This window comes from Corvus cornix, chromosome 21 (assembly GCF_000738735.6).
Source record: "Corvus cornix cornix isolate S_Up_H32 chromosome 21, ASM73873v5, whole genome shotgun sequence".
In the NCBI taxonomy this organism is placed as follows: domain Eukaryota; kingdom Metazoa; phylum Chordata; class Aves; order Passeriformes; family Corvidae; genus Corvus; species Corvus cornix.
Window position 1 is genome coordinate 5,593,113 of NC_046350.1, and position 26,068 is coordinate 5,619,180.

The following is a 26,068-nucleotide window of genomic DNA, read 5'->3' on the forward strand; positions in this document are numbered from 1 at the left end:
GCTGGGAGCTGCCTGCCCATTCCAGCAGGATCACACCCCTGCACCCTCCCAGGGCAGCAGGGAAGGTGGGGATGCAGAGAATTCCATCACAGCAGGATGAGGAAATATTTGTCAGGCAGGAAAGAATCCCTGGCTGGGATCTCTGCAAGGGCTGAAGAGGGGAGGGAATCCAGTTTGGGAAGCCCTGAGCAGGAAAAACCCAGCAGCTGGGGAGGTACCTGCACTCCTGTGTGTTCCAGCTGGCTCTGGGGCAGGAAAGGAAGGCTGGGAGTTAGGAATGGCTCAGGAGGAGGTGCTGGGCTTTGTGACAAACGAGGAGAAATCTCCAGTGTGTCTGGCACTCCTGAGCTCTCTGCCCTTGGCGTGTTCCACTCACACACTGAAACCTCCTCCAGGGAAAGGCAGGGCCGGGCAGGCCTCAGATGAGAGCTCAGAAGCCAGCAGCAAGGAGTTTGGGGAGGAGGACGACGATGAAGAAGGAAATTACGAAGTCGAGGAGGACGAGGAAGAATTGGAAGAGGACAGCGAGTCAGAGGGTGAGTGGGGAAGGGGATCCTTTGAGCTGAGCGGGTCAGGAGGGGCTTCACCCACCCCGGAGGGGAGACCTGGCGGCTCTGAGGTGCAGAGAGCAAAGGGTTAAGGTGTTCCCAGGCTCTCCCAGCCCCCCCAGCTCCTTTCATCTCTTCTCAGGGGCCTCCTGCAGCGAGGCTCAGACTCCTCCAGCCCAGCCCAGCCCGGCGGGGTTCAGGAGCCTTGCCTGGGGCACACAGGCCTTGCTGGAGGCTCCCTGCAGGTGCCACTCAGGGGGTGCCCTCAGCTTTCATCTGAGCCCTACGGGGGGCACAGGGTAACCCTTTCCTTGCTGCTGGCAGGGTGGGCCTGGCAGGAGAGCCCTGCGTTCCCTGGGGTTTCTGCAGTGGGGAATGTGTGCCCAGACCCTGCTCCAGGCACTGCTCAGCTCGTGCCCCCCACTCTCCCTTCGTGCTCCAGCCTCAGCTGGGGCCGTTTGGGCTCCCCCAGGCACCTCAGGCCGCTGCCGTGCCCGTCCCTGCGGGGCTCTCCGGACAATTAATGAGTGGCTGGCATTAATTAGTAACGAGCTGCCGTGACTGTGCCCTGGAAGGGAGGCAGGGTTATTGACACCTCTCCTTTCCCGCAGAGGAGGGCAGGGAAGCAGCCCAGGATTCCCAGGAAAGGCGGCACAGGAGGAGCTGCCCCCGGGGGCTGTCCCGCTCCGACCTGGAGCAGCTGGCACGGGGCAGGGATGACGTCGTGCAGGACCTGGAGTTCTCTGATGAGGACTGAGCACCCCCAGCAGCCTGAGCCCTCCCACAGCACACCTGCAGCACCTGCAGCTGCTGCCAGAGCCAGGGACACAGGTGGGAGCAGCCCCAGGTGCCACCTCGGTGACACAACTTGGACTTTTCACCTCGACTTGGACTTTGCCAGCTTTTTCCACCAGTTCTGGTTTTGGTACCAATAAAACTGTGGCCAGCTCAAGGCCAGTAAAAGCTGCTCAGCAGAGGGGGGGAAAAAGCCCTCATTAAAATCTGCTGCTTTCAATAGCACCGGGTTCACTTCCAGCTCCTGCTGAGTGAGCTGAGCAAGGGCAGGACGAGGTTCTTGTCCTCTCTGTCCCACCACCCACCCCATCACCCCACATTTAGCTCTGGGGCCCTCAACAAACCATCCCTGGTGCCCAGCAGGCCTTAAGGACTGCACAGAGAGTTTTGGAGCTTCCATGGAAGCCTTGATCAGTTCAAGCTGGCTTCTAAGTGTGCTGCAGAAGGCAACTTTAAATTAAAGTTCCTTGGGTTGGGGAGGTTGTGCAGCCATGAAGGAATAAGGAAAAGCCAAACATGTAATGTAGGAAACACTGCCCAGGTGAGGACTGCACCACCCTAACTGGAAAGAAAAGATTATCACTTTGTAGAAGATTTGAACTTACCTGTTCTTCCCAAAGAGAAGGGAATTCCCTTTTGCTTCTGGCTCTAACTTAGCTTGGCAAGGTGGTGGCTGCCTTCTGTGCACCCATGGAAAGGAAGGACAGAGACTGCTTGGGTAAAGCCAGGTACCTTTTGTAAATTAAGTGTTTTTCTTTTTTATTTAAATTGATTGCTGGAAAGCATTTTTATCGTGATGTGATGGCTAATGAATTTTTTTTTCCTTTTTTTACAATATAAAGAAGCTAAAGTACCACCAAAGCTATTCTGTAAGAAAAACGGCAGCACGTGCAACGTTTAAACAAAAACAAACCCAAAAAAAAAGGGGTGGGGAGAGAGAGAGAGAGAGAAAAGTACCACATGTGATTGTTGTTCACAACTGTACAAGTCACAGGAGGTCACCCCCAGGAGTTCCCAGCTCATTCACAGTAGTAAAAACTCTGCCCATTGTTTTCAGCCTGACCCCCCCAATCCCTCCCCTGCTCCCGGGGCTCTGGGCGGGCCCAGGGCTCTGTCTCGTGTCCACAGCACCCAGAATGTGCAACTACATCCACCTCTGGAACAAGGCTTTAACATAAAACCAGCCCGGGCGAGCCCCCCGGCTGCAGGAGCGAGGGGGGCAGGGACCCCTCCTCCCCCGAGCTTCACTGCTGCTGCTGCTCCTGGAAACCAAACATCCCACGGAAAAAGCCACCTCTGCAGGGCTGGAGCACGGCCACAGTCCCTGCTGCTGGGTGCTGCCAGGCCCCTGTGCCAGGGCAGGGTGGCTCTGTACCATCCGCACGAAGTAAACATGGACGGGAACTTGCCTTTTTTTTTTTTTTTTTTTTTTTTTTTGTCTTTTTATCCTTTTTGTCTGTCTTTGGTATTGTTTTCAAAGTTGCTAGAGATGCATAGACACCTGAATGAGGAACTGAGCCCAGTTTCCAGGGAGGAGGAGAGGTCTGGGAGGGTGGCTGGGGTGGGTGTGGATGGGGTTTTTTTGCTCGAAGTACCGATGGGAGGAGCAGAGCCCCTTCCCTTCCCTGTGGAGTCACACCCAGGAGTTCCTGAAGGCAGAGAACAGCCTGTCCATGGTCCCTGTGCAGGGCTCTCCAGCTCCAGTGGAGTGTGGAAGGGAACAGGAATGCTGCCTCCATCCTCCAGCATCCTTCTCTTCACTTGGCGTCGTCCCAGGACAACATCTTTGGATAATTTTCCTTCCTTCCCTTTTTTTTTTTTTTTTTTTCCTTTTTTGACAGTTCAGAAATCTTCTGTGTGGTTCTTTTGTTTTGATTTTTTCCCCCAAAAAAAAAAAAAAAAAAAAAAAGCAAATGCATCCAAAAAAAAAAACCGAAAAAAACCCTTCCCTTTCCTCCCGTGCCGGGCGCTGCTGCTGCGGGGAGGCTCCGCCGCCCCTTCCTCCTGGCGTTCCCTGGATCTGCCGCAGTTTAGGACGGAGGTTTGGTGGTGTCGCTGAGCAGGGAGGGGTTCCCGTTCTCCTGCTTCGGGGAGCCCCGGCTGGGCGGGACGGCGCTGCCGAACGGCGAGGCCACGCTGCCGGTGGAGGCCGGGCGGAGCTCGCCCGGGGCCAGCTCCCGCTCCGGGGGCCGCAGCCCCGGCGGCTGCAGCGGCAGCGCCACCGGGAAGCCGGCCATGCACAGCACCCGGCCCAGCCTCTTGGCCACCTGCGAAGGAAGCGGGAGAAAAGAGCCGTGGGATAAAGGCAGGAGAGGGGGGGGGATGAGAGCAAAGGAGCGGCATTGTGTGGAATCCTCGGACAGAGAAGCCCCATCCCTGGAAGTGTCCAAAGCCAGCCTGGACACAGCTTGGAGCGCCTTGGTCTTGTGTCCATGGCTGGAGGTGGAACTGGATGAGCTTCAGGTCCCTCCCAGCCCAATCCGTTCTATGGTTTTATGGTCACAGCACTGGAACGAAGCAATCCCATCCCCAATGCTCACGACAACCGGACCAGGGGAGGTTTCCTCCTCCCTTTTCCTCAGGGACTCTGTCCCCCAGTCCTGGGCACTGCTGGAGCCCCCAGGTCTGCCCTGGATCCCCCTGTCCCAGCTCCAGGGACACCCCAGGTGAGGGGGCTGCTCACCCTGCCCCTTTTATCCACGGACAGTTCCACAGGACTCTGCTCTCCCTCTGCCGCTGGCACAGCACTCCCTGGCCACTTTGGAACAGCAGGAATTGCTCTTAAAAAGGCCACGGCAAGGGAGGGAAAATAAAACTCCTGCTGGAGGGAGCCTGGCCCTCTCTCCCTGCAGCAGCTCCTGCCTCCCAGCATGGGCCAAAGGCCCCTCAAGCCTCCCAGCACCTCCACAGCTGCTTCCCATTTGAGCTTAACCAAAACCAGGGCTGCTGCTGGACCCAGACAAGTGGGACATTATTCAGGGAGCAGCATCAGGGCTCTGTTCCCACCCCCACCAACCCCCAGCCCTGCCTTATTACAGAACTTTAAACACCATTGATTAAATTGAAGGAATTTTTCGAGTTCCAGCCTGTATCTCACGTTCCCCCCACCCCAAGCCCCATCTCTGAGCTGGTCAGGGCTCTCTGTTTTTGAAGAAACATAAAGAGTTTTATTTCCTCCTGAATTGACCCACGGGGAACAATTGCCCACAGAACCTTTTTATGAGCCCCCTCATAAACAGGGAGGGCTGCAGGGAAAGCAGTAAAGTCGCTCTTGTTGTTCCAACACAACACGAGCAGCGTAGAGCCCGTGGGCTTGGGGACCTGTGCCAGAGAGGGACGTGCAGCAACAGCCACAGCTCCTGCCAGGACACAATTCCCGAGGGAACACAGCACAGCCTGGCCTTTACAGCACCAGGAGAGATTTCCCGAGCACTCAGTGGGGAAAGAATGGAGCAGAGAGTTCTGGGTTTGAGTCCCACTGAGGGGAACTGGAATGGAACTGCTGTGGCTGGAACCAGCCCATTTTAGGAGGTCCCCACTGCACCCCTGTTCTTCCCTCCCACCACTGATCCTGGGCTATTTATTTCTGCCCCTGGGCACTGCATTCTGTCGGTGGTTTCTCCCTGAAACAGCTGTGGCTGGTTTCAGGTGAGGCTATGGAACATTTTCAAGGACAGATCAAGCGTTCTTGAAAGAGAATTGCAGATAAATTATTGCTTAATAAATACTGTTGGATAAACCACGTTTCTGAACAGCCCCAGGGACAGCTGTAAATGGTGGCACTTGCTCTGAGAGAGGAGATTTTCCTACCTGTGACCTGATCTTCAGGGCAGGGCCCAGCTTGAGCCCCATGTTGTTCAGTAAGTGCTCTTCTGTCAGCAGGGGCAGGGTCTCCCCATCGATGGCCTGCTCTCGGAATACCTGAGGGGACACACGCAGGGCCAGGCTCAGTGACACACCTGAGCCACCTGTCCTGCCCTGGCGCAGCAGGGCGCCATGGAAAAGGTGAATGCAAAAACCCTCAGCCCATATTTATCCACCAGGGGTGTTCCCAGTCTTGTATCTACAGCCAGGAGCCAGCCGGGAAAAGGAGACACACGTGGGAATGGGAATTGGGGCTGGATGCTCCCCCAGAGGATCTGGGGGCTGCTCCTGCCCCCTCCCCGTGCGCTGGCTCACACTCAGTGCTGTCACCACCAACCACGATGGGAGGGAGGGTTAAATCCACCCCCACGGCTCCTTTTCCAGCAGGAATTCCCACAGCCTGGAGCCATCCCTTTGGAGAGTGGCAGTGGCTGCTGGAGCCAAGTGGATTTTTATTGCTGGACTCCTCCAGTGAGGCTGCCCAGGGCTGCAGCACGAGCTGCTGCTCTCTGACCCAGCACAGCTCCCTACACCAAATCCTTCCCCTTCCTCTGCAGCCAGCATGGCCAGGAGCCAAAACCCTCCCTGTGCTCAGCACTAACACACTCCACAGAAAGCCTGAACTTGGGAAAAGCGGACCCTGGGGTGTCAGAGACAGAACTGAACATGGGCCAGGCCAGGGCAACTTTTAGTTGTGCTCAAGTTCCCTGGCCTGCCTGAGCTGTGGTTCTGGATGCAGAGCATTCCAGGGAACCTTGCAGGGCTTTCCTGGTTCTGGATGCAGAGCATTCCAGGGAACCTTGCAGGGCTTTCCTGGCAGGAGCAGGAGCTGAGCAGTGCCAGACCTCCCCGGCAGCTGTGGGTTTGGAGCAGGGAACAGGCAGAGCACTGGCGTTTTCACACAGTAAAAAACCCTGTTAAACCCCCAGGCAGGGCCTGGAAACCCTCATTCCCTAAAGCCACAGAGCCCCACACGACTGAGCAGGGCCAGGCCACACCAGGGGCTGTCTGCAGCAGCTCCATCACCCCAAAAGTGCCTGGGATGCACTGGGAAGAGGGAAGCTCTGTCCCACTGCTGATTCCTGCCCCACCGGAGCACCAGGATGGCGTGGAAGGAGGTGGGAATGGGTGATCCTGCTGCAAAGGGGTTGTGCTAATGATTCCTGCACATTTCAGAAGCTTCCAGGCACTTCCAGTGGTCAATCCCCAGTGCAACCTGAGCTCAGGCTCAGCCCTAACCTTGCCCCCGATCCCATCCTCTCCTGCTGAACTCCCTCCTCATTTCTGTCCAAGACTCATCCCACACCTTTCCTGGCAGCAAGTTCAGCAATCCATGAGGAAAACACCCGAAAAGGCCCTGCAGGGCTCTGAGCTGCCCCTTCCAGGAGGGACAAGCCCAGCTGGGAGGCAGGGAATGGGATTCCTCCCATGACATCCTGGGGCTGTGGGATTTACCTGAGTGTACTCAGTGCAGCCTGACAAGTTGGACACGAAGCTGCAAACGTCCTCCACCGTCCATTTGCTGATGTCTTCCAGCGCAGGGCTCTCCTCCCCATCCAGAAACAGACCTCCCATGGTGCCTGGATTGTTCGGAGTTCGGGGGGGGGGGGGGGGTGGGAAGGAGGGGAGGAGAAAGGAACATAAATCATTAAAATCCCACACGGACAACAACCAGCCTGCAATCTGAATATTTTTCTCTAGCCACACATTCATCTTTAATGACCTGTCAATTAAAGCACTGGGCAGGGTCAATTCATAGGCCTCTTCCTCCTGGAGGTCCCCAGCTCGGGAAGGGGGGCAGGGGAAGGAAAAATCCGAGCTAATGCATTTCATGTGTTTAATGTTCTTCAGCTGCGGGGGAAGCAGGGGGAGGGGAGGGGAGAGGAGCAGAGCCTGGAGGAGTTTCTCCACACACACCACAGAGCGGAAAACTCTGCCTGCCCTGTGGGCTCCTCTCCCAGCCCCGCTCCCTCCGACGTGCTCGGAATGACAATGGGGACCGGGAACCGCTGGGGAGCTCTTGCTCCTTCCGAGGGGTCATTTTCCATCCTGCCCAGCCTGAAACACCCCCAGGACGGGGCTGGCTGTGCCCTCACAGCCGGGTGTGTGATGGGCGATGCTGTCCCTGCCCGCCCTGACGCTCCAGGGCCGGTGGGGCTGGGATGGAGCCGCTGTCAGCCCCGAAACGCAACAGCGGCTGCGGCCCCAGCCCTGTCACACGGAAGGTGATGGCTCCGAGGGGCTGTGGGAGCCCCCCCGGCCCTGCAGCAGCGGGGCCTGACAGGACACTCCGAGAAATCCCAACGGGAGCCAAGGAGGAGAGGGAGAGGCACAGGGAGTGACAATGGAGACAGGAACAGCAGCCGGGTAACTCGGACCTGCTGTGGAGGAAAGGGAGAGCACAGAAGAAACCAAAGTCCAGAAAACACCACTTTAGGGTGGGGGGAAAGCCATTATTAACCCCTGGAACTCCCTGCTGTGGGGTGTTTAGACCAGGAGAACACAAGGACATTCACAGGGATGAGAACATGCAGGATTCTCGGGCAGGGAAAGAGTTTATGAGGAGTATGAGCTGTTCTGCTCAGGGCAGGGAGAATGGAATTGCCAAGAGGAAAATATTTCTCCCATGGGGTCTGTCTTGACAAAATTATCTGTCCTGTGGGCTTGGGGCTTTTCCCCGGTGGATCTGATGGATATAACCCTCACTCCTGCCCACAGCAGCTGGGACAGCATTTCCCCACTGAATGGCAAGGGAAAAATGGCTAAAACAAAACCACGGTGGGGAGCACAGGCCCAGAGGCCAGGGAGCAGCCAGTTCCCTGGGGAACAGCCCAGGTCTGAGGGAACAGGCAGGGAAAGGAGCAGAGCCACACAGCAGGGCCCCATGCGCTCCCTGCAAAGCCTCCAGCACAGGCAGGGAGCAGGAAAAGCTCGGGATCTGCACAGGAAGTTACGGTGCCAATGGGATGCCCAACACCAGCAGAGCCTGCACGGGGAGCAGGCAGAGGCTCTGCCATCATTTCCAACATTTCCCCTCCCATCTTCCTGCTCCCTGCCCGGCTTCTCCCTCGCTGTCCCTGCACCTCCTCCTCTTGGGCAGGTGACAGCTCTGGCTGCTCATCCGCACCCACAGCTCCCTGCACAGCTCCAGGCATCCCAGGAGCAGCTCCCGGCAGCCCAGGAGCAGCTCCTGGAGAGGGGCCACGGGGAGCAGCCCCGGCTCCAGACCTCGGGGCGAGTCCGTGTCCCAGCCGGAGCGAGCCCAGGAGTGGCGGCCCCAGAGCCGGCTGCAGCCCCCAGTTCCGAGCTCCCCGGAGCAGAGGGGCTCCTGCCCGTCCTCCTGCGCCTCCTTGGGAGGATAAAACCCCGTCCGCCCCCTCCCCGAGGCTGCACCCCCCTCCCCTGCTCTGGCAGCCCGGACAATGAGAACAAATCGGTGCCAAGTGGCTGCAGGGGACACACCTTCGATCCCAATAATGACCTGTCAGCGGCTGCTGGGGCTGCGAGGAGCCACAAAGGGCAGCAGCCATTCCCTGCCAGGCCTGCTCTGTCTGGCTCGGTGATAAATGATGGTCCGGGAGGCTGGTAATGGATTAGGGAGCGTTTCACCAGCTGGGGCCCGGCGTGCGGGGACTGAAAGGAATCCATCGTCCCAGGCCGGGGCGAGGACAGGTGTCCCCAGCACAGCCCTCGCCACCCAGCCACGATCCATTTATAATTCCCCTCCCTGCTCCTGGTATCCAGCTGCTCCAGAAGGAGAAGCCAGAGGCTGGAGGGGCCATGGTGAGCAGAGCTGCTGGCCCTGCCGGCGAGGGAACGCAGACCCGGGCTGCGGCAGGAGCGGCTCTGCAGCACGGGCACGGCCCGGCTTGTGCCCCTGGCACCACAGGGGACAGCTCAGGTGCCAGCTGGGACACAATGCACCCCCCTGGCAGCCAGCCCGCCTCTGGCTTTAATCCGCTGTGCCCCCCTTCCCCGTTCCCCGTGCACCCCTTCCCTCCCCCGGCGAGGGCTGGGGTCAGGAGCAGCACAAGGCTGGCGTTAATTGCTCTCCAGACTACAGATCAATAGAAGGATTTTAGCCTCCTGCACACTCCATCCTTCACCTTTTCCAAAGGACGGGGCTGCGGGAGGGCGGTGGGAGGAGGAGGAGGGAGTGAGGCTGCTGAAACCTTGAGGAGATGAGGTCATCGAGCCACAGCCCCAGAAGGCAGCTCAGGGAATCGACCCGGCCCGGCTGCCTCATCGATAACGCTCCCCGGCAGGGATGGAGCAGCTCCTGCCTCCAGAGCAGCCTCCCTGTGCTGGCACAACCAACTCAAACTTCGGGGCGTTCTCAGCCAGGTGCTTCTCTCCCCTCTCCTCTCATCCCTACAGCTCTTCCACTCGCTCACCTGCCTTGGCTGGGTGGGTATTTTATAATCCCAGACTCCAGGAACATCCCATCCCTCCTGAGAGAGCAGTCCCTGTGCAAAAAGGGGGTACAGGAATTGTCTGGCACAGGGGGGAGAGGCGGGTGCAGCTCTGCCTGCCTGCCCTCAGGTGGTTTGTGTTCCCCAGACCCACAGTACACATTTTTCACTCACCCCAGGATGGCTGCAGCCCTTGGATCGATACAACCCTCAATATTTCAGCTCTGAACTCCCAGCTCCCCACTCAAACCCTGGTGCTGCATCCGACCCAAGTCCCTGTCCTCCCAGAGCTTTCCAGGTGGGAGGATCCGAGCCCAGCGGGGCCCAGACCCGCGGGCAGGCAGGGAGAGCAGCCCCCAGCCCTGTGTGAAACCAGCCAGAAGCCAAAGAGCCCTCAGGAAAAGTCCTCCAGCCCCGGCACAGGCTGCACAAACCAGGAGAGGCGGGCAGGGAAACCCAGCCCCGAGCTGTGCCGAGGCCTCGGGATGTGCTGGTGATATAAATCCAAAGTGATAATAATAAATGGGCTATTACAGCAACTCACACATGGCTGGGGGAGGGAGGAGGGAGGGAGGGGAGCCAGCCCCAGCCCAGGCCTCCCTGCAGAGCTTCTCACGAGCCACGAGCACCACGGAGCTGAGCCTGTCCCTCTTTAATGGCAGGGAGGAAAAGGCTCCTGCGAGGAAGCCTCGGCAGCCCAAGGCAGCAGGAATATTTATCATCCTGGCCACCTGCCTGTCACTGAAAAATCGCTTCCTCCTTCCTGGCTGGGAGGCAGCTCTAATGAGGGATGGGCAGCCGTGCTCACAGGCAGCTCCTCGCGGGGAGAACAGGCACAGCGACAGCACAGCACAGCACAGCCCCCCTTCTGCCTCCCCCCTGCCAGGGGGTCCTGCCTCCTGCTAATTGCTCTGCCACGTAATTAGCTGGGGCAGATCTGGGCTCTTGGCTGGGCTGGTGGGGCTCCCTGGGTCTGAGACCCCATTTGTGCCACCGGTACCCACTGCTCCTGCAGTGAGAACAGAGAGCTGGCAGTGACCTCCCTGCCTGCCCGTCCCATCCAGCCCAGCTCTCCCAGCGCCTGTGACACTGAGAGGTGCACCACAGGCCAGGCAAAGAGCCCAGCTGCCTCTGCCCTGGAAGAGCAGCACGTGGGAACCAGCTTGGAAAAGCCCTCCAAGGTCATCGAGTCCAACCTTTGACCAATGCCCACCTTGTCCCCAGCCCAGAGCACTGAGTGCCACATCCATCCTTCCCTTGGACACCTCCAGGGCTGGTGACACCACCACCTCCCCAGGCAGCCCTTCCAATGCCTGACCACCCTTCCCATGCAGAAATTCTTCCTCTCGAAACGAGGAAGAGAAGCTGACAAAGCAACCGCAACCACCCTGTGGAACGGGCACGGGGGAAAGCCCCACCTCCAGCACGGCCAAACACGTCCCTGCTCCAGCCCACCAGCCACAGCAGCCCCCAGCCTCACCTGCATGGAAGTAGGGGCTCATGGTGTAGGGGAATCCGAAGGGCAGCGGCTGGGGCGCCGGGAGGGAGGCTGGGGGCAGGTATTTCACCTCGGCCTTGTTGATGCCGGGCCCGAGCAGGTGGCTGGGGGACTCCGCGCTCGAGGAGCTGCAGGGGACGCTGGGGGCCGCGGCCGCCTCGCTCAGCTCCTTGGCCCCCTCGCACGCCTTGCCCGTGCCGTCCTTGCACTCCTTGAGCTCCGCTCCCGAGCCGCCCTCGGCCTTCAGCCCCTCGGCCTTGTCCTCGCCGACCTCGGCGTCGCTCTCCGAGTCCTTCATCTCCTCGTCGTTACAGTCCTGGGCCCCGTCCCGCGCGCGCGGCTCCGCGGCCTCCCGCGCCTCCCCGGGGCCCTGCGGCTCCGCGCGGGGCTGCGAGGACTTGCGGCCGCCCCCGGCCCGCCGGGGCTGCTCCTTGGGCGGGGTGGCGGCGCCGGGGCCGCCGGGGGTGAGGGACAGCAGCGGGGCGTTGTTGTGCCGCAGCACCAGCATGGCGTTGCGCCGGGACAGCTCGTCGCGCAGCGCGTGGCCCTCGGGGACGTCGTGCACGCTGCGCAGCGCGGGGTGGTCCGGGGCAGCCCCGGGTGCAGGCTCAGGGGGTCTCCGGCCAGCAGCCTCTGGCGGTGCAGGTTCTCCAGCTCCTTCTGGCGGATGAGCTCGGCCGACATCTCCAGCCTGCGTCGGGAGAGGGAGTTTGGGTGGGGGGGGTCTGGAGGAACGCGCTTCCCCCCCAGGAGCGAGGGGTCAGCTCTATGCCTGCGCAGCCTTTGCACAGGTCTCACTCGGACGCTGCTGTGCCTTCTGGGCCCATTTCACCCAACACACCCCCTGGTGCCACCAGGATGAACCCAGCCCCTTTTCACTCTTACCTGGCCAGGTTTTGCTTCCGTAGCATCTCCTGCTGCCGTGCGAACATCTCCGCCTGTGCCGGCTGCAGGAACCCGTAACCTGGGGCAGGGAGAACAGCACTGGGGGTTATTCACCTCAGCACTGACCCTTGGCTGCCTCAGGGCCATCTCCCCAGAGGGGCAACTGAGGGAAAAAGGGCACCTGAGCGCTGCCTTTCTGTTCCAGAGCCCAGCTACCCCTCACTGCCACTGCAGCGTGGCCACAACACAGGGCCAGGAAGGCCAAGAGCAGCCAAGGAGCTCCTTTTGCTGCAGAACCGGGGTGAAGTTGGCACAGCAGTCATGGGGAGACACAGAAAACGTGTCCAGGCTGCTTGGCTGAAGGGCAGATTGTCACAGGCTGCACCTCTGCCCTGCCCTGGCTGCCCACAAGCGTCACCCCAGCACTCACCTGGCGTCTGGCACAGCGCCGACGGCACCCCGAGGAAGGGAGGCCTCAGGTGAGGCCCCAGGGCGATGTGGGGAGCGTTCTGGGGTGACAGCAGAGGCGGTGGGTGGGATATCTCCCTGCAGCAATCAGAAAATAAAGCCATGTTGAAAACCTGGAGGCTGCAAAGGGCCCTGGCTCAGGAACATCTTGGCTGCAGATGAGCTGCATCCTGACCCAGAGGCTGTTCTCTGCCTGCTCACCCACATGCAGAGCTTCTAAAATGGAGAGAAAAAACCAAAAGCAGCAGAACCAAAGGGAAAGAAAGCAGCCAGGACTCCACAGGTCCCACACATTCCCCACCTTTGCTTCTGTGGCCTTTCAGCCGGGCTGTCCAAAGGGATTTTCCCTGCCCATGGCAGGTTAAAGGGGGCGGCTGAAGATGCTGCATCTGCCCCTCCCCTTATCACATTTGGGTTTCTACCTCGACCACCTCACAGCTGATAAAGAATTCTGTGCTTGGGGAGCTGGAGAGCGGTTTGGGAAGATCTGAAGGCATCACTGGCTTGCCTTGCAAAAAATCCCTGTCCTAGCTGGGCTAAGGGATGATCTTTAATTCTGGAGAGAAAAGCTGGAAGTGAGGCAGAGGAAGACACAGACAGGAGAGGGATGTGAGCAGGGCAGAATGGGTAGAGCAGATGCCAGGGGGTGGGAAAGCTGGGAGAGGCAGGATTGGGTGGTGGGAAGGGGACAGTGCCTGGAAAAGAGGCAGGGAGCACTTGCTGGCAGCAGGAGGGAAGGCAAAAAAAAAAAAAAAAAAAAAAGGAAGAGAATAAGAGCCAAGGTCTCTTCCATTAGTCAAATCTGCCCTGGGAGCCTGCAAGCAAATCTGCTTTCCGGCTGCACGTCTCTTAATTCCTTTTGATGGCCACTTACAACATTATTACCTTCATCAGGGCACCCAGAGGCAGAGCCAAGTGCGGGGCCGTTTATTTTCATTTTCCAGTATCTCCCTGGAAATCTGCTCCGGGAGAGACTGGAGGGCAAGGGAGAGGGAGCCAGAAGGTGCCTGCGACTTTGCCACAAACCCACCCCGTGCGCAACCAGCGCGGTGGGGGGATAACGGGAGCATCCCGGCCGTCCATGCCCCCATCCCGCACAGCCCATGGAAACCCAGACAGGGACTCTCAGGGGATGAGCTGGGCAAGGACAAGACCTTCCCAGCGCAGCTTTACCCGCATTCCCTGCAGCAGCCACTACAAAATCACTGACCCGGCTGAGCCTCCCCTCCGAAATTCCTCCTCTCCCCTACGCCGTGCCCATCCCGCCCATCCCCCGCGGCCGTCTCCCGGCTCTCCTTTCCCTCCTCCCCGGCTGCCCTGGCTCTCCTCTAAACTAATTGCGGAGCCGGCGGTGTCTGGAGGCGCGGCGCGGATCGATGGGCGCTGTTGAAATGTTAATGCCGCCCGTGCGCCGCGCCGCGCTCCGCTGGCAGCTCCAATTAATCTCAGGTAACGCCGCGCGCGACCTTCGGCTCCGAGCCGGGGCAGCAGCCAAGCGATGCTTATGTAATTACACCGTGAAGTGTGTAATCACCTGCCCTAATCCCCGAGGCCTCACAATTAGCCGGGGCCGCGGTCGCCGGGCTGCCAAGTGCTGCTGCCACCCGCGCCGGCCCGCGGATGAATAAGGGACAATTAAAGCGGCGTGACGGGGGCTCCGAGGTGTCCGCTCGATCGTAATTAGCTGTAATCATGGGGAGACGAGCCTGGCAGACGTGCTGGTCGTTTTATAAGAAGCAATTTAGGAAATCAAGTCGCTGTTAACCATCGCGTGGCCGGGCCCTCCCCGCCTTGGGAATGTGCTTCCTCAGGAGCTCCGGGTTGCCCGTGGAGAGCTCAAAAACAAAGGAGCTCCTTGATTGACGCCAGTCTGTGCCCAGGAAGGAGAGTGCTGGATGGGGATCAGGGCCGGGCGCTGGAAAAGGAAGGGTTCTCCCTTCGGTGGCAGCCCAGCGCTCATCAGAGGTTGTTTTTAGGCTTTCATGTTGTGCTACGGGGCATGACTTTGATCCCTAAGGAATGCACATCTGCTCCAGACTCTGCAGTTCATTCCCTCGGAGCTTCCCTGCCTTCCTGGGCCTGCTCTGGGTGCCTGGCTGGGGAATGGGATGTAACAAAAGGACAAAGCTCCTGGACCCGATCCCATGAGCACGGCAGCCTGGAAAGCAGCTGCAGGTGGCTGGAAGAGGGGCTGGATGGGCCACATCAGTCCCACACACTCCACCACACGCTGGGGACGAGCCTGAAGGTTTGGGAAATCCGGGGACACGCACTGACATACGCTGTCACCGTGCCTGCCTGGCACAGCGGGACACAGAGACCCCTCAGCTCCCCCAAACACCCACACACGGCTGCTGGTGCGGCCAGGAGCAGCCCAAGGTCCCTCACACGGCACTGCCACACCCTGGGGTCAGAGCAGGGAGGCTGCAGATGGCCCAAACAGCCCAAAAAGGCTGCAAATAGCCAAACCCAGAGGTCACTGCACCTCTCCTGCTCAGCACCAGTCCCAGCAGCAGAGACCTTAGAAAGCAGGCAGGCATGCTCATAAATATTTAGGGCAGAGGGGATTTTCCTGCCTGCAGGGAGCCTGATGCTGCCCAGCTTCTGCTCCAGAGCCCTGGGGAACCCCTCAGCTGCGTGGCCACGAGGGACAGATCCTCTGTGCCACCCCAACAGACCCATCCTCCTGGGCACAGAGCCTGTCGGAGCCTGCCCTGCTCCCTGCCAGCCCATCTGCCCCGTCCTTGGCACGGGGAGCTGGCACAGGAGGGAGGCAGCAGCACCAGGTCGTGCCCTGGCATGGGGCTGGGCAGCCCTCCCAGCCAGCCAACTGCTTCCCAGCCAGCTTGGAAAGAACTGGCACCCCCCGAGGAAAAACCCCCGAGACCTTAACAAAGGCTGCTGTGTTTTTAACAGCTGTGCACCAAACACCGACCCCTGCACCCTCTCCCAGCCTTGAATCCCCCATGAAGTTCCTTCCTCCTCTTCCTCCACAGCCCAGAGTCAGAATTACAGTCCCCTCCTCTGAGGAGGTGAATTTAGCCCCCGGCAATTACATCTGATAAGCCTTGTCCTTACCTTGCAGAGAGCAATTCTGTGTTGCTGCACATTCCTCCCCCAGCCCCCTTTTCCTCTTCCCCCCCTAAAATGCCAGCTGGAGGCTTGTGAGCAGGGTATTAGGGGATTTGCACTGCACGCTGCTAAATTTGATATGTCCTTTAACAGGAGACAAATGGTTCACAAGGCTTAAAAAGTATCGACTTTTCTTTAACAATAAGCACTAATGGCCTTCAAATAATCAATATTTAAAGTCATTATGGGGTTACACATTATACTGTTAAAGCCAAGCCTTTCACTTTAACCCCATCATATCCTCCCAAGTCCTGAGCAGAGCTCCCCCCGGCTCAATCCGAGCTCCCAGGGAAGGCTCGGAGCACAGGCTGTGACTGGAGATGTGAGAGGGTCAGGAAATGCAGATTGAAACCGGCAAGGCATGGAAATAAATTTAGAACGGATGGAAGAAGAGGGAGGGGGGGGAAGGAATGCATGAAAGCTCTGCTTTCTTCTGCTCTGCATTTGATAGGAAGAGACACTTTAAACCCGAGGTAACAGGCAGGAGGCACAGAGCTCCTCGCTGCTCTGCCATCCCCAAGACACTGCCAGGAAGGGAGAATAAATAAAATCAAAGGCCTTGCTAAAAATGGTGTTTGGGATTTCCAGGCAGGAAAAGAACATGTGCTGGCACTGCCCTCCCAGGGCAGCAGCAAGGCCTGGCCACAGAGAGGGGCTGGTTTGTGCTGCCCCTCAAAATCCAAACTGGTGCTGAAACCAAACTGGTTAAATCAGGTCAGGCTCTTTGGCCTTTGCTCTGCAGAACATTCAGCCAGCTGGGATCTGGGGAAGGATCCTGCCAGGGCAAAAATCAGAAGATCAGAGCGTTCAGAGAGGAGTGGGGGACTCAGGGCTGGGGTGGGTAAGAGCAGGAGAGAGATGGTGCCCAGAGAGGGCAGGAGATGTGCCCAAGGAGCCAGCAGGGAAAAGGAAAACCTCCCCAAAGCAGGGGGAGGAATTAGGTGGTGGAAGAACAAACCGTAGCAACAGCAGATGGGAAGACGGGAATCCAAAAATGCTGCCTGGGTATTTTGGGCACATCTCTGCTCAGAGAAAGCCTCTGGCTGGTGCACGGTGTCTGTCAGCTCCTGCAGGGGAGGCAGCGGGGGCCTCTCGCACACTCGGTGGCTCCCACCCCCAGCTCACTCCTGCCAAGGGGCTGGACTTCCCAGGACCCCAGGATGGGGGTGCTGATGGCAGCTCAGGCTGGCAGCGTTCCGTGTCCCCTGGCATTCCCTGCCGCCTTCCCCCGGATCCTGGGAGATGAACTGTGCCCCCACTGCCTCTTCAGGCCCCTGAGTGCTTGTACCCAGCACCTGCCCTGTCTGTGGCCATGCTCTGCCTTCTCCCCTCGGGAGAGGGGCAGGTCCCCCCAGACCCTGCCACACACTGCAGGCACCAGAACGAGCTCCCAACAACTCCCAGCACAGAACTGGAGCATCACATCCAACCAGGAAGCTTCACCCCATTGCCCACAGAGTCCAGCAGCTCACCCAGCCCTGCCCCAGCTCCTCTCCAACCCCTTCTGTGTGCAGGGCATGGAAGATTTTCCCTCAAGAGGAAATTTTCCCCAGGCTCCACACAGAGAGAAGCAGGGATGAGCACCTCGGGCAGGAACACGCCAGGCTGAAGGACCCAGCGGAACCATTGCCAACAAATCTTGGAGACAGCACCCAAGGAGCAGGATCCAAGCAGCTCTGCGGGGTACAGCCACCTGCCAGCTCTGCAGGAGAGGCAGCAGTTTGGGGATGGGAAGAGCTCCAGGCTGGAGTAGCTACAGTGGCACCTTTCAGCTGTACCCTTTCCTCATCCAAGTCTTTTTATAACACTGAACTCAACCATCTTCCCAAACAAACCACCAGGCCCTGGCACTCCAGCATCCAAGCTGAATCCATCTCGAAAGGATCTAGGGAACCAAAACCAGGAAAGCAAATGAATTCTCCAGCCTGTGGCTTGAGTCTGCTTTTGGCAAGATATCTCAGTGTCACTGACTCCTTCCAAGAGATGGAGAAGGGAGCAAAGAGGTCAAGGGACCACTATGCCACTATCAGGACCTTGGTCCAAGAAAATCCATATCCATGTGTTTGTGTGTCTCATTCCCACAAAGCCAAACCTCCCAGCCTGTTTCTGACCAGCAAAGATGTAAAAATTAATTAATGACAAATGTCTGAGCACACCCACCCACCTTCCCAAGTGCCCCTTCACACCTGGGCAGCGGAATACTGCGGGCACAGCTCCCATTGCCAGGCACGTTCTCTGCATCGCTGCCTCTGCAGAAACACCAGCACTGCCCTGACCAATGAAACTGGGTCACCAGTGGGGGTTTCCCCTCTTGCTTTGCCAGCTGAAGGGCTGAAGTCACCGATTATTCCTGCCCACAAAGCTGAGAGCTCACCTGAGCCGCACAGATCTCCCGGTAGGACGTGGAAATGGAATTTTAACACCGCGCCAAGCAGCTCTCATGCCCCTGCACTGTGGTTATTACCTCTGCTCCTGGGAAAGGAGACACCATAAATCCACCTATGTTTGCTGGGAATGTGAGGCAGCTTCCTCCAGTGCCTCCTCCCCTGCCAGTGCCCACCGGGACCCTTGGGAATTTCTGTTCCTGCAGGACAAAGGTGCACGAGGCTGCTCTGATTTACCCCCTTGACAAGGACCACAGCAGCAAGTACAAACCCGAGGCTAACGGGGAATGCAGGGGAGGAATTACCCCCCACAAAACTTTACTGCTCTACAACCCATGGCCACGGCTTCTCCTGGCATTCCAGAAACAGCTGTGGCGCTCCGGAGGAACAGCTGGCACAGGCCAGCTCCAACCAGGCCACTTCTGAGAGGGAGCAGATGGACACCCCTCAGCGGTGCTCAGGGGGCTGCAGACCTCTGGGGAGAAATACTGGTCCTGTGGACTGATCCCAGCCTGGTTTGGGTTGGAAGGGACCTAAAAATCACCTAGTTCCACCCCCTGCCATGGGCAGGGACACCTTCCACGGTCCCAGGTTGCTCAGAGTCCCATCCACCTGGCCTTGGACACTTGCAGGGATGGGACAGCCACAGACTCACGATGTCAAGCCATGAGTGTGGGGCACAGTTCCCACTGCCCAGCAGGATTCCCCGGCTCTGCTAACACGGATTATCACCCCTGAGAGCCTGGCCAACTCAATCAAGATGAGCAGCAGTGGTTTGGTCCAAGAGCCATCTCCCAGTCTTCAGTCCCTGTCCCCTGACCCAGCCAGCAACTTCCCTCCGCTCTTCCCAAACCATGGAACGCTTCCTGGCCTGGCCCAGCTCCATCCCCCCAGCACCTGCCCACCAGTGGCAAACACCTCTGGGTTTGATCTGGATCTCCCCACTCTCAGTCTGCCCCTCCTGTGAGCAGCCTCCACCCTTCCGTGGATGCTTTTCCAGGCAGCCCTGGGGCTGGCCTGGCTCCTCTCCAGCCCACACAGCACTGGGGAAGCGTTCCTGAGAGCGGCTGCACGGAGGCTCCTCCATCCCTGCATTCCTCCCTCCCAGGTCTGCTGCGATCCGCACGGAGCGGGCGGATTTATGGGGCGGGTTAGCCAAAGTACGCGCTGTGGGAGAGAGGTTCCAGGGCTGCCCAGCCCCTCCTCAGTGCAAAGGTATTGGTGGGAGAGAAGGAAAACCAGACGGGATCTCCAAGGCTCTAAATGGGGGGAAAGGCTCTGGACTCAACCCATCCATACACACCCTACAGAGCTGACAGGGCAGCCTGCTCCGCCCCCATCCCGACACAAAAGCCAAAAGAAGTGTAAATAGCAGAGCCTTTCACTGCTCATCCCATGATACCCAAAGCTTTTGCATCCCCACGGCCCTCTCCCATCCCGCTATCCCTGTCAGGAACGCACGCAGCTTTAATTTAATTTCCCTCTGAAGTTCTTGATTGCAGAGGGAATGGCTCGTGGCACAGAGCAAGATAAATGAGCTAGAATTTCCTGGGGGCGGGGGGATATCGGCTTTCCAGCACTCCTAGCAGTGGGAAAGGCAAGCTGAGGCTCTTTTCCCTAACAAAGAAAACTTCTTCTCTTTCCGTTCCATCTCAGAGCATTTCTTCTCTCTCGTTATCTGGGGATGCTATGAAACGCAAACTTAAAACACCTTAACTTGCTCTGTGCCCAAGAGCAGGTGAGAGTGGCATCTGCTCTGGATACCCAGCACAGGTTTGGGATCACTCCAGCCTGGCAGTCGCTCCCCTGGATGTGGATGTGCACAGGCACAGATCCCCCCCTTTCCACACAGACACCCCGGAGTGTGGCAGGATCACCCCCAGCACTCCTGAACCTGCACAGCCCCCAAAGGAGACGGTCACACCTCGCCCAGGCAAATCAGCTCTGCCCACCCCGGGCACTGCTGCCCTCTCCCATGGAATCACACAACCCTTAAGGTTGGAAAAGCCCTCTAAAACCACCGAGTCCAACCATTACCCTGACAGCGCCGTGGTCACCACCAAACCACGTCCCCAATGCCACATTCACATGCTTTTCGAACGCTTCCAGGCACGGTGACACCCCCACTCCCCTGGCCAGCCCATCGCAATGCCTGACCCAGTCGTTCCCCCCCTCCCACAGCCCACACCACCCGTGCCACCGCTCCAGCCCGGCCCGAGGGTGCCCCGGTGCGAGCCCCCGCCCCTGCCCAAACCCCGCCCCGGGGCGGGCGAGCGGGCCCGGCCGTGCCTCGGTACCTGTCGGGGAAGTGGCTGTCCCTGTGCTGGGGGAGGCCCTGCTTCCTGCGCTGGCTGGACGAGTTGCTGGCCGAGGGGATGTGCGCTTCCATCGCGCCCGGGGTCCGCGCCGCCGCCGCCGCCGCCACCTCCTGCCGCGCCCGCAGCAGATCTGGGGACAGCGGAGGGAAGGGATGAGGAGCTGCTGCTGCTGCCCGGCACCGCGCCCGCACCCCCCAGCCCCGGCCCCGCTCGGACACACGGACACACGGACAGACGGAGGCACCCCCGCCCCGCTCCCGCCCGCCGCCGCTCCCCGGGGCCGCTCCGGGGCTGCTCGCGGGCGACAGCGCTGCCCCGGGGCTGCTCCCGGCCGTGCCCGCAGCCCCCGGGCGACAGCGGCTCCGCTGTCCCCCCCCTTCCCCTGGCCACCCCCGCGGCTCGGGGCGGCTCTCGGGCGCCGGGGCGGCGGCGGAGCCCGGCGGGGAGCGGCGGCCCCGGCACTCACCCGGCCGAGCGGCTCCGGGCGCGATCCGCCCCCGCCGCCCAGGGAGTTTGGCAGCGGAGGAAATTGTGCAACTACGGCAGGGGGGTGGATTTGCTCTTTAATTGCCTTCCTGCCGGAGGGAGGGAGGGAAGGAGGGAGGGAAGGAGCGGAAAAAAAGGGAGGGAAGGATGGAAGGAGGGATGGATGGATGGATGCGAGGAGAGCAGAAGGAGAGGGAGGCATTCCCCAAACTCCCTCTCCCGGTCGGTCCCGAGCGGAGCCGCCCTGGCACCTGCCCCGGTCCCACCGTGTCCCCTCCGCCCCCGCCGAGCTTCTCGGGGCTCTGCCCGGGACCCCCGTCGGGGGCTCTGCAGGGCTGCACCTGCCTGGCACAGCGAGGACAGAGAAGGGCTGGGCCCGGAGCAGCTGAGGATGGGGTACAGCAAGGGGCCCCTGCTCCCAGCCTTAGGCACGGCGCTGCCAGGACACAGCCACAGGTCAGAAGGAAACGCACCCCCTCATTCACCCTGCACTGCGCTGGCACCTGTGACCTGTGTCACCCCGGCAGTGACACCTGGGCAGTCCCTTCGGGGCGGTCAGTGCAGACCGGCTGCCCACACAGTGCCCTGGGAGGGACAGAGCAGGCAAGGCCGGAACCCACCCCAAGCACAGCCAAGGAGGGGAGGTGACGCAGGTACAGCCCGTGTGCCACTGCCCTGGCCTCAGGGAACAACAAGTGCCATGGACACCTGTGCCAGGCGCACTGAGGCCTTTCCAGGGAGCTGCTCTCTCCCAGTTAAGCATCAGGAGTCCCTCAGTCCCCGAATCTGTATGAAATCCCCCCCCACACAGCTCACATCCCACCCCAGAGCCTCTGCTGCCGTTCACGTGGTGCACAGGAAACATCCCCACAGAGGAAACCTCCCTCACCCTGCACCAACCTGCCAAAGGAAACCAAAACACAGCTGGGGAGAGGAGCAGAGGCAGATTTATCTCAGGCAGCATCACACCTCGAACACTGACCCTGCACAGCCCTCACATCCAGAAGCACATCCACCTCTTCCCACAGCTGATCTGTAAAGCCACATTCCTGTAGGAGCATTGCACAACCCTGTAGGTGCCACGCCTCCCAACTCCTTGTCTCCCTTTTCCCACCAGGCTCCTTTCCCTCGCTTCTGGGAATCCCAGCCACCCCTGTCCCTGCTGGCACCAAGATGTGCCCAGCCCAGCCCGAGCTCCATCAATCACAGCATCAAACACTTTGGTGATGGTCAGGGCTGGAGCCCTGAGGTGGGGTGAGAACATTCCCACAGCTGCTGTTTCTGCTGGCAGGAAGGGGGACAGCGGTGCCCAAATTTCTGGCCACATTCCTTCCCGTGTCCCCACGCCCCCAGCCGAGGGGACAAACACTAAAATGACAATTCTGAACTGCACAAGCCCGTGAGAAACAGCCGAACACCATCAGATCACAGAAAAAGCCCACAGAATTCACCGAGCCAGGGAGACCGTGCACCTCCAATGTTTATAAATTAATTATCTGAAAAACCCAGGTCACTCCTGATTGCCACGGCGGCTGTAATTTAGAAGCCTGGCGTGCAGCCAGCTCCAGGAGCCGCATTGATCCTGAATGACCGCAACAACCCCCGCACACACCCCCTCTCCTCTCCCCTTCCCCCTCCTCCCCTCCCCTGCGCCCCTTCCCTGCTGCCCAGACCCCCCGAGGATCTGTTATTTACAATCCTGCACTCTGACAGTTGGGAAATCAGATTGATTGACAGTGGGACGCTGGCGGATGGAGGTTCCAGGCACGGAGACAGACTGAATTCAGAATGTGGGATGAATGCCACTGGGAGAACGGGGGCGGAGGAGGGGGGGCTGAAAAGCAATTAAAAAAAAAAGATTTCTAAATTATTAACATTTTTTAAATTATTAATGTTATTGGTGCCTCCATGTGAGCCCGCAGATAAACTGCGCTTTGTACTGGCACTAATAATTTATAGCCCAACCAGAGCCCTGTGGCGTGGAGACAATCCAAAAATACACCAAGTTTTGTCTTGTCAGTGTTCCCCGAGCGAGTCTGGCTGTGCAGGCGCCTCCTCCCCCCCTGCCCACCCCAAAACCCCAGCGTGACCCCCCCCAACAAATGCTGATGAGACAATTTAATCATCATCATAAAAACACGTCAAGCTCTCAATGCAATGAGCTGTTCTCGTTATTTGGGGGGAAGGGGTGATCCCAGCTGTCCCCCAGCACACCCTGGTGGGATGGACACGTCCCTGTGCCCAGCAGCCACCCAGGGCCAGTGTCTGTCCCAGTGCTGCTCACACCCCACGTTCTGTGCTGTGTCCGAGCTCTGCTGGGCTCCCCACGGGCTGCACAGCCCCCACGTCACGGCTGAACACTCAGCACGTTCCTGCCTGCGAGTGCCACCCCTTTGTCACACCCTGTCCCTCCCTCTGCGCGTGTTCCCGCACGTCCCTGTGCCACCCCAGCCCTGTGGCACACGGCTCTGCCCCTCAGCCATGAGCTGAGTTTGCAGGAGCTCTGCGATGCCTGGCACAGCCCAGCACCACCCAGAGCTGGTGCCACGCTCCCCACGGGGGCTGGGGCAGGTTTGTGCCGGGCCTTTGCTGATAAGCAAATCCTTCCTCCACAGCAATCGCCTTCCTGCCCCCAGAGAAGCCAATCAAATCAAACAGAGTGGAAAAGAAGACAGCCTCTTCATTAACCTAACAAGGAGCCCTGGGGATTTACACTCGAGACCAGAGATTCTCCTCCAGCTCTCGCTGGATGCTCCGCTGAGGCTGCTGGTGCTCCTGCCCTGCCTCAGCCGGGCTGGGATGTGCCAGCCCTGCACACCTCGGGCAGCGAGCAGCAGAGGGACAGATCCTTGCACGGCTCTGCCCTTCAGTGACACTCCAGCCTTCTGGAACAGCACCACCTCTGCCACATCCCTGGCTGTGCCTGATCCAGCTGGGTTATTTCACTCCCATGCAGGAGAGGACTCGGGACAGGGCACAGCTTTGCTTGGCATCAAACTGGGCCAGTGCCAGCAGGTTCTGCTCACCCGAGGGCAGCTGGAGTGGGTGAGGAGCCCGTACCTGTGGAGGGATGTCATGGATCCTGCATCCAAGTGGATCCAAGGTGATCCCGCAACTGCCTGGTGCCCCCTTTAGGCGCAGCCCAGGACGTGCTGGATCCAGCCAGCTCCCTCCAAAACCCTGGGAAAACCTTCCAGCAACCCCTCAATCCGTGTGGGACTCACCAAATCCCGGGACTGCAGGACCTCCAGACACCGCTCCAGCCCCAGGAGAAGGCAGCAACATCATCTCACCATTCCCATCCCTATATGTCAGGACTGTCTGGCACTGCCTCCATCTCACCCCCCTGGCTCCACACCACAACCCAAATCTCTTACTCCAGAGATTCCCAATACTCAGATGGACACAAACTCTTGAAACAAGGGAAGAGAAGGACCCCCCTCACCTCCCCTGCAAAACACAGAGCACTGCTGCTGCTGCATTCCGGGAAGGAAAAGCACATCCCCATGGGTGGCTGCAGAAGGAATCAGCATTTACAGATGGCCAAGGGGAGATTCCTCCACAGAGATGGACAAAGGCTCCGCAGGACCCCCTTCAGCAGGGTACACCACACCACGTGTACCCACAGCACGACAAACAGCCAGCACTGCAGCCCACCAAGCCCTCAGCACACACGGGGCTCGGGGACATCTCCCAGCCTCATCCCAAATGGGCCCGGGGCTCGGGGACATCTCCCAGCCTCATCCCAAATGAGCCCAGGGCTCGGGGACATCTCCCAGCCTCATCCCAAATGAGCCCAGGGCTCGGGGACATCTCCCAGCCTCATCCCAAATGGGCCCAGGGCTCGGGGACATCTCCCAGCCTCATCCCAAATGGGCCCAGGGCTCGGGGACATCTCCCAGCCCCATCCCAAATGGGCCCAGGGCTCGGGGACATCTCCCAGCCCCATCCCAAATGGGCCCGGGGCTCGGGGACATCTCCCAGCCCCATCCCACGTGGAAGCAGAGCCCTACCTCCGTGGCTGGGCACTGCCATGCTGTTGGCCAGCTGGTAGAGCCGCTGCTGCTGCTGCTCCTCGAAGGTGCCGTGCTCGTTCAGGGCTGACATCATGCGCCTGTAGTGCTCCTCCGGGGTCATCTGCGTCACCGCCTCCTCCAGCAGAGGCGTGTGCGAGTTTTCTGAGGAGCACAAAGATTTGGGTTTTTTTTTTTTGGTTTTTTTTTTTTTCCCCCCCAGAGAGAAATACAGTGGAAAATCAAGATAAGTACAGGGTCAGCACAAAAATAGAGAGGAACAGGGGTAAAGGGACATTAGCACCAATTCCCACAGCTCTCTGTTGTTCCCACTGGGCCTGACGTACCAAGCTGCCACATCAGCTGTCCTTGTGCTGGAGATGTACCATCAAATGTGGTCAAGACCACCTGCAACCTACTAAATCTCCAAATTTACGTACAGGAAAGTCCACAGCACACAAAAAACCTCACCAACCTTTTTTTTCCTTCCCCCTGAAGCACCAAGCACTGCATTGCAACAACACAAGATCACCTGCAAGCTCTGTACCCTCAAAGGGGACAGGGAAGATGGAAGAGTTCACCGAGTTCTCAGCCCTTCATCTTCGGGGATGTGAGTTCTTTGTTCAGCTCATACCTGACCAGACAGGCACCTCTTTCCCCCACCTTTCTGAGCACTCAAAGGACACCACAAAGTGAGAGATGTTCGAGCAATGCTGACACGCACCCAAGGGACAGTGCTGACATCCACCTGCCCAGCTCTCAGAGGGGACATCTCGGGAGCAGGTCGTTTCCCATCTGTACCTGAGACCATCCAAATCAGCCCCTCCCTCTCCACGTTCCCGGAATGACTGCAGATCCCGGGAGGGAGGTGCTCTGGGGAAAGCCCTGCCTGCTCCGGGGGCAGGAGGGATCCCAGTCTGGCAGTCAGGGAGAGAAAACCACAGGGGTTTTGTGTTTACTGTAAGCACAGCTCACAGTAATTACTGCTCTCCGCCTTGGCTGCTCCAACACTATTTTATCTTGGATCTTTCCCACAGGCAAAGCCTTTTCATTACTCAGAGAGGAACTCCCAGGCACGCTCTGAGCAGGCAGAGGGGAAGGGCGCAGCAGGACGGGCTCCCCCCACGCCGCAGCCAGGGACCACCGTGATGCCCGGCGAGTGGCAGGGCCACCCTCCCGTGTGCCCCGGATTCCTGCTGCTCCTCCAGCCTCCTGCTGTCGCTGGCAGAGCCCCTGGGGGAGCAGGGCAGGTGATGCTGCTGCAG

At 59.3% G+C, this 26,068-nt stretch overlaps 2 protein-coding genes across 2 annotated transcripts in view; one reads left to right on the forward strand and one right to left on the reverse strand.

The window, feature by feature from the left end:
- NOC2L (NOC2 like nucleolar associated transcriptional repressor) overlaps positions 1-2,399 on the forward strand; it is a 29,778-nt gene extending 27,379 nt beyond the window's left edge. The window contains exons 18-19 of the mRNA XM_039563942.1: positions 396-536; positions 1,160-2,399. Coding sequence (XP_039419876.1) covers positions 396-536; positions 1,160-1,305 — 287 coding nt within the window. The 3' untranslated portion in view covers positions 1,306-2,399. The remainder of the gene's footprint in view (positions 1-395; positions 537-1,159) is intronic.
- A 354-nt stretch (positions 2,400-2,753) lies between these two features.
- The window catches only part of SAMD11 (sterile alpha motif domain containing 11), an 84,702-nt gene continuing 61,387 nt past the window's right edge, over positions 2,754-26,068 (reverse strand). Inside the window, 9 exon segments of the mRNA XM_039563941.1 lie at positions 2,754-3,610; positions 5,154-5,264; positions 6,663-6,787; positions 11,100-11,708; positions 11,711-11,808; positions 12,003-12,081; positions 12,433-12,548; positions 20,284-20,434; positions 24,804-24,968. Of these exon segments, the coding sequence (XP_039419875.1) occupies positions 3,374-3,610; positions 5,154-5,264; positions 6,663-6,787; positions 11,100-11,708; positions 11,711-11,808; positions 12,003-12,081; positions 12,433-12,548; positions 20,284-20,434; positions 24,804-24,968 (1,691 nt within the window). The 3' untranslated portion in view covers positions 2,754-3,373.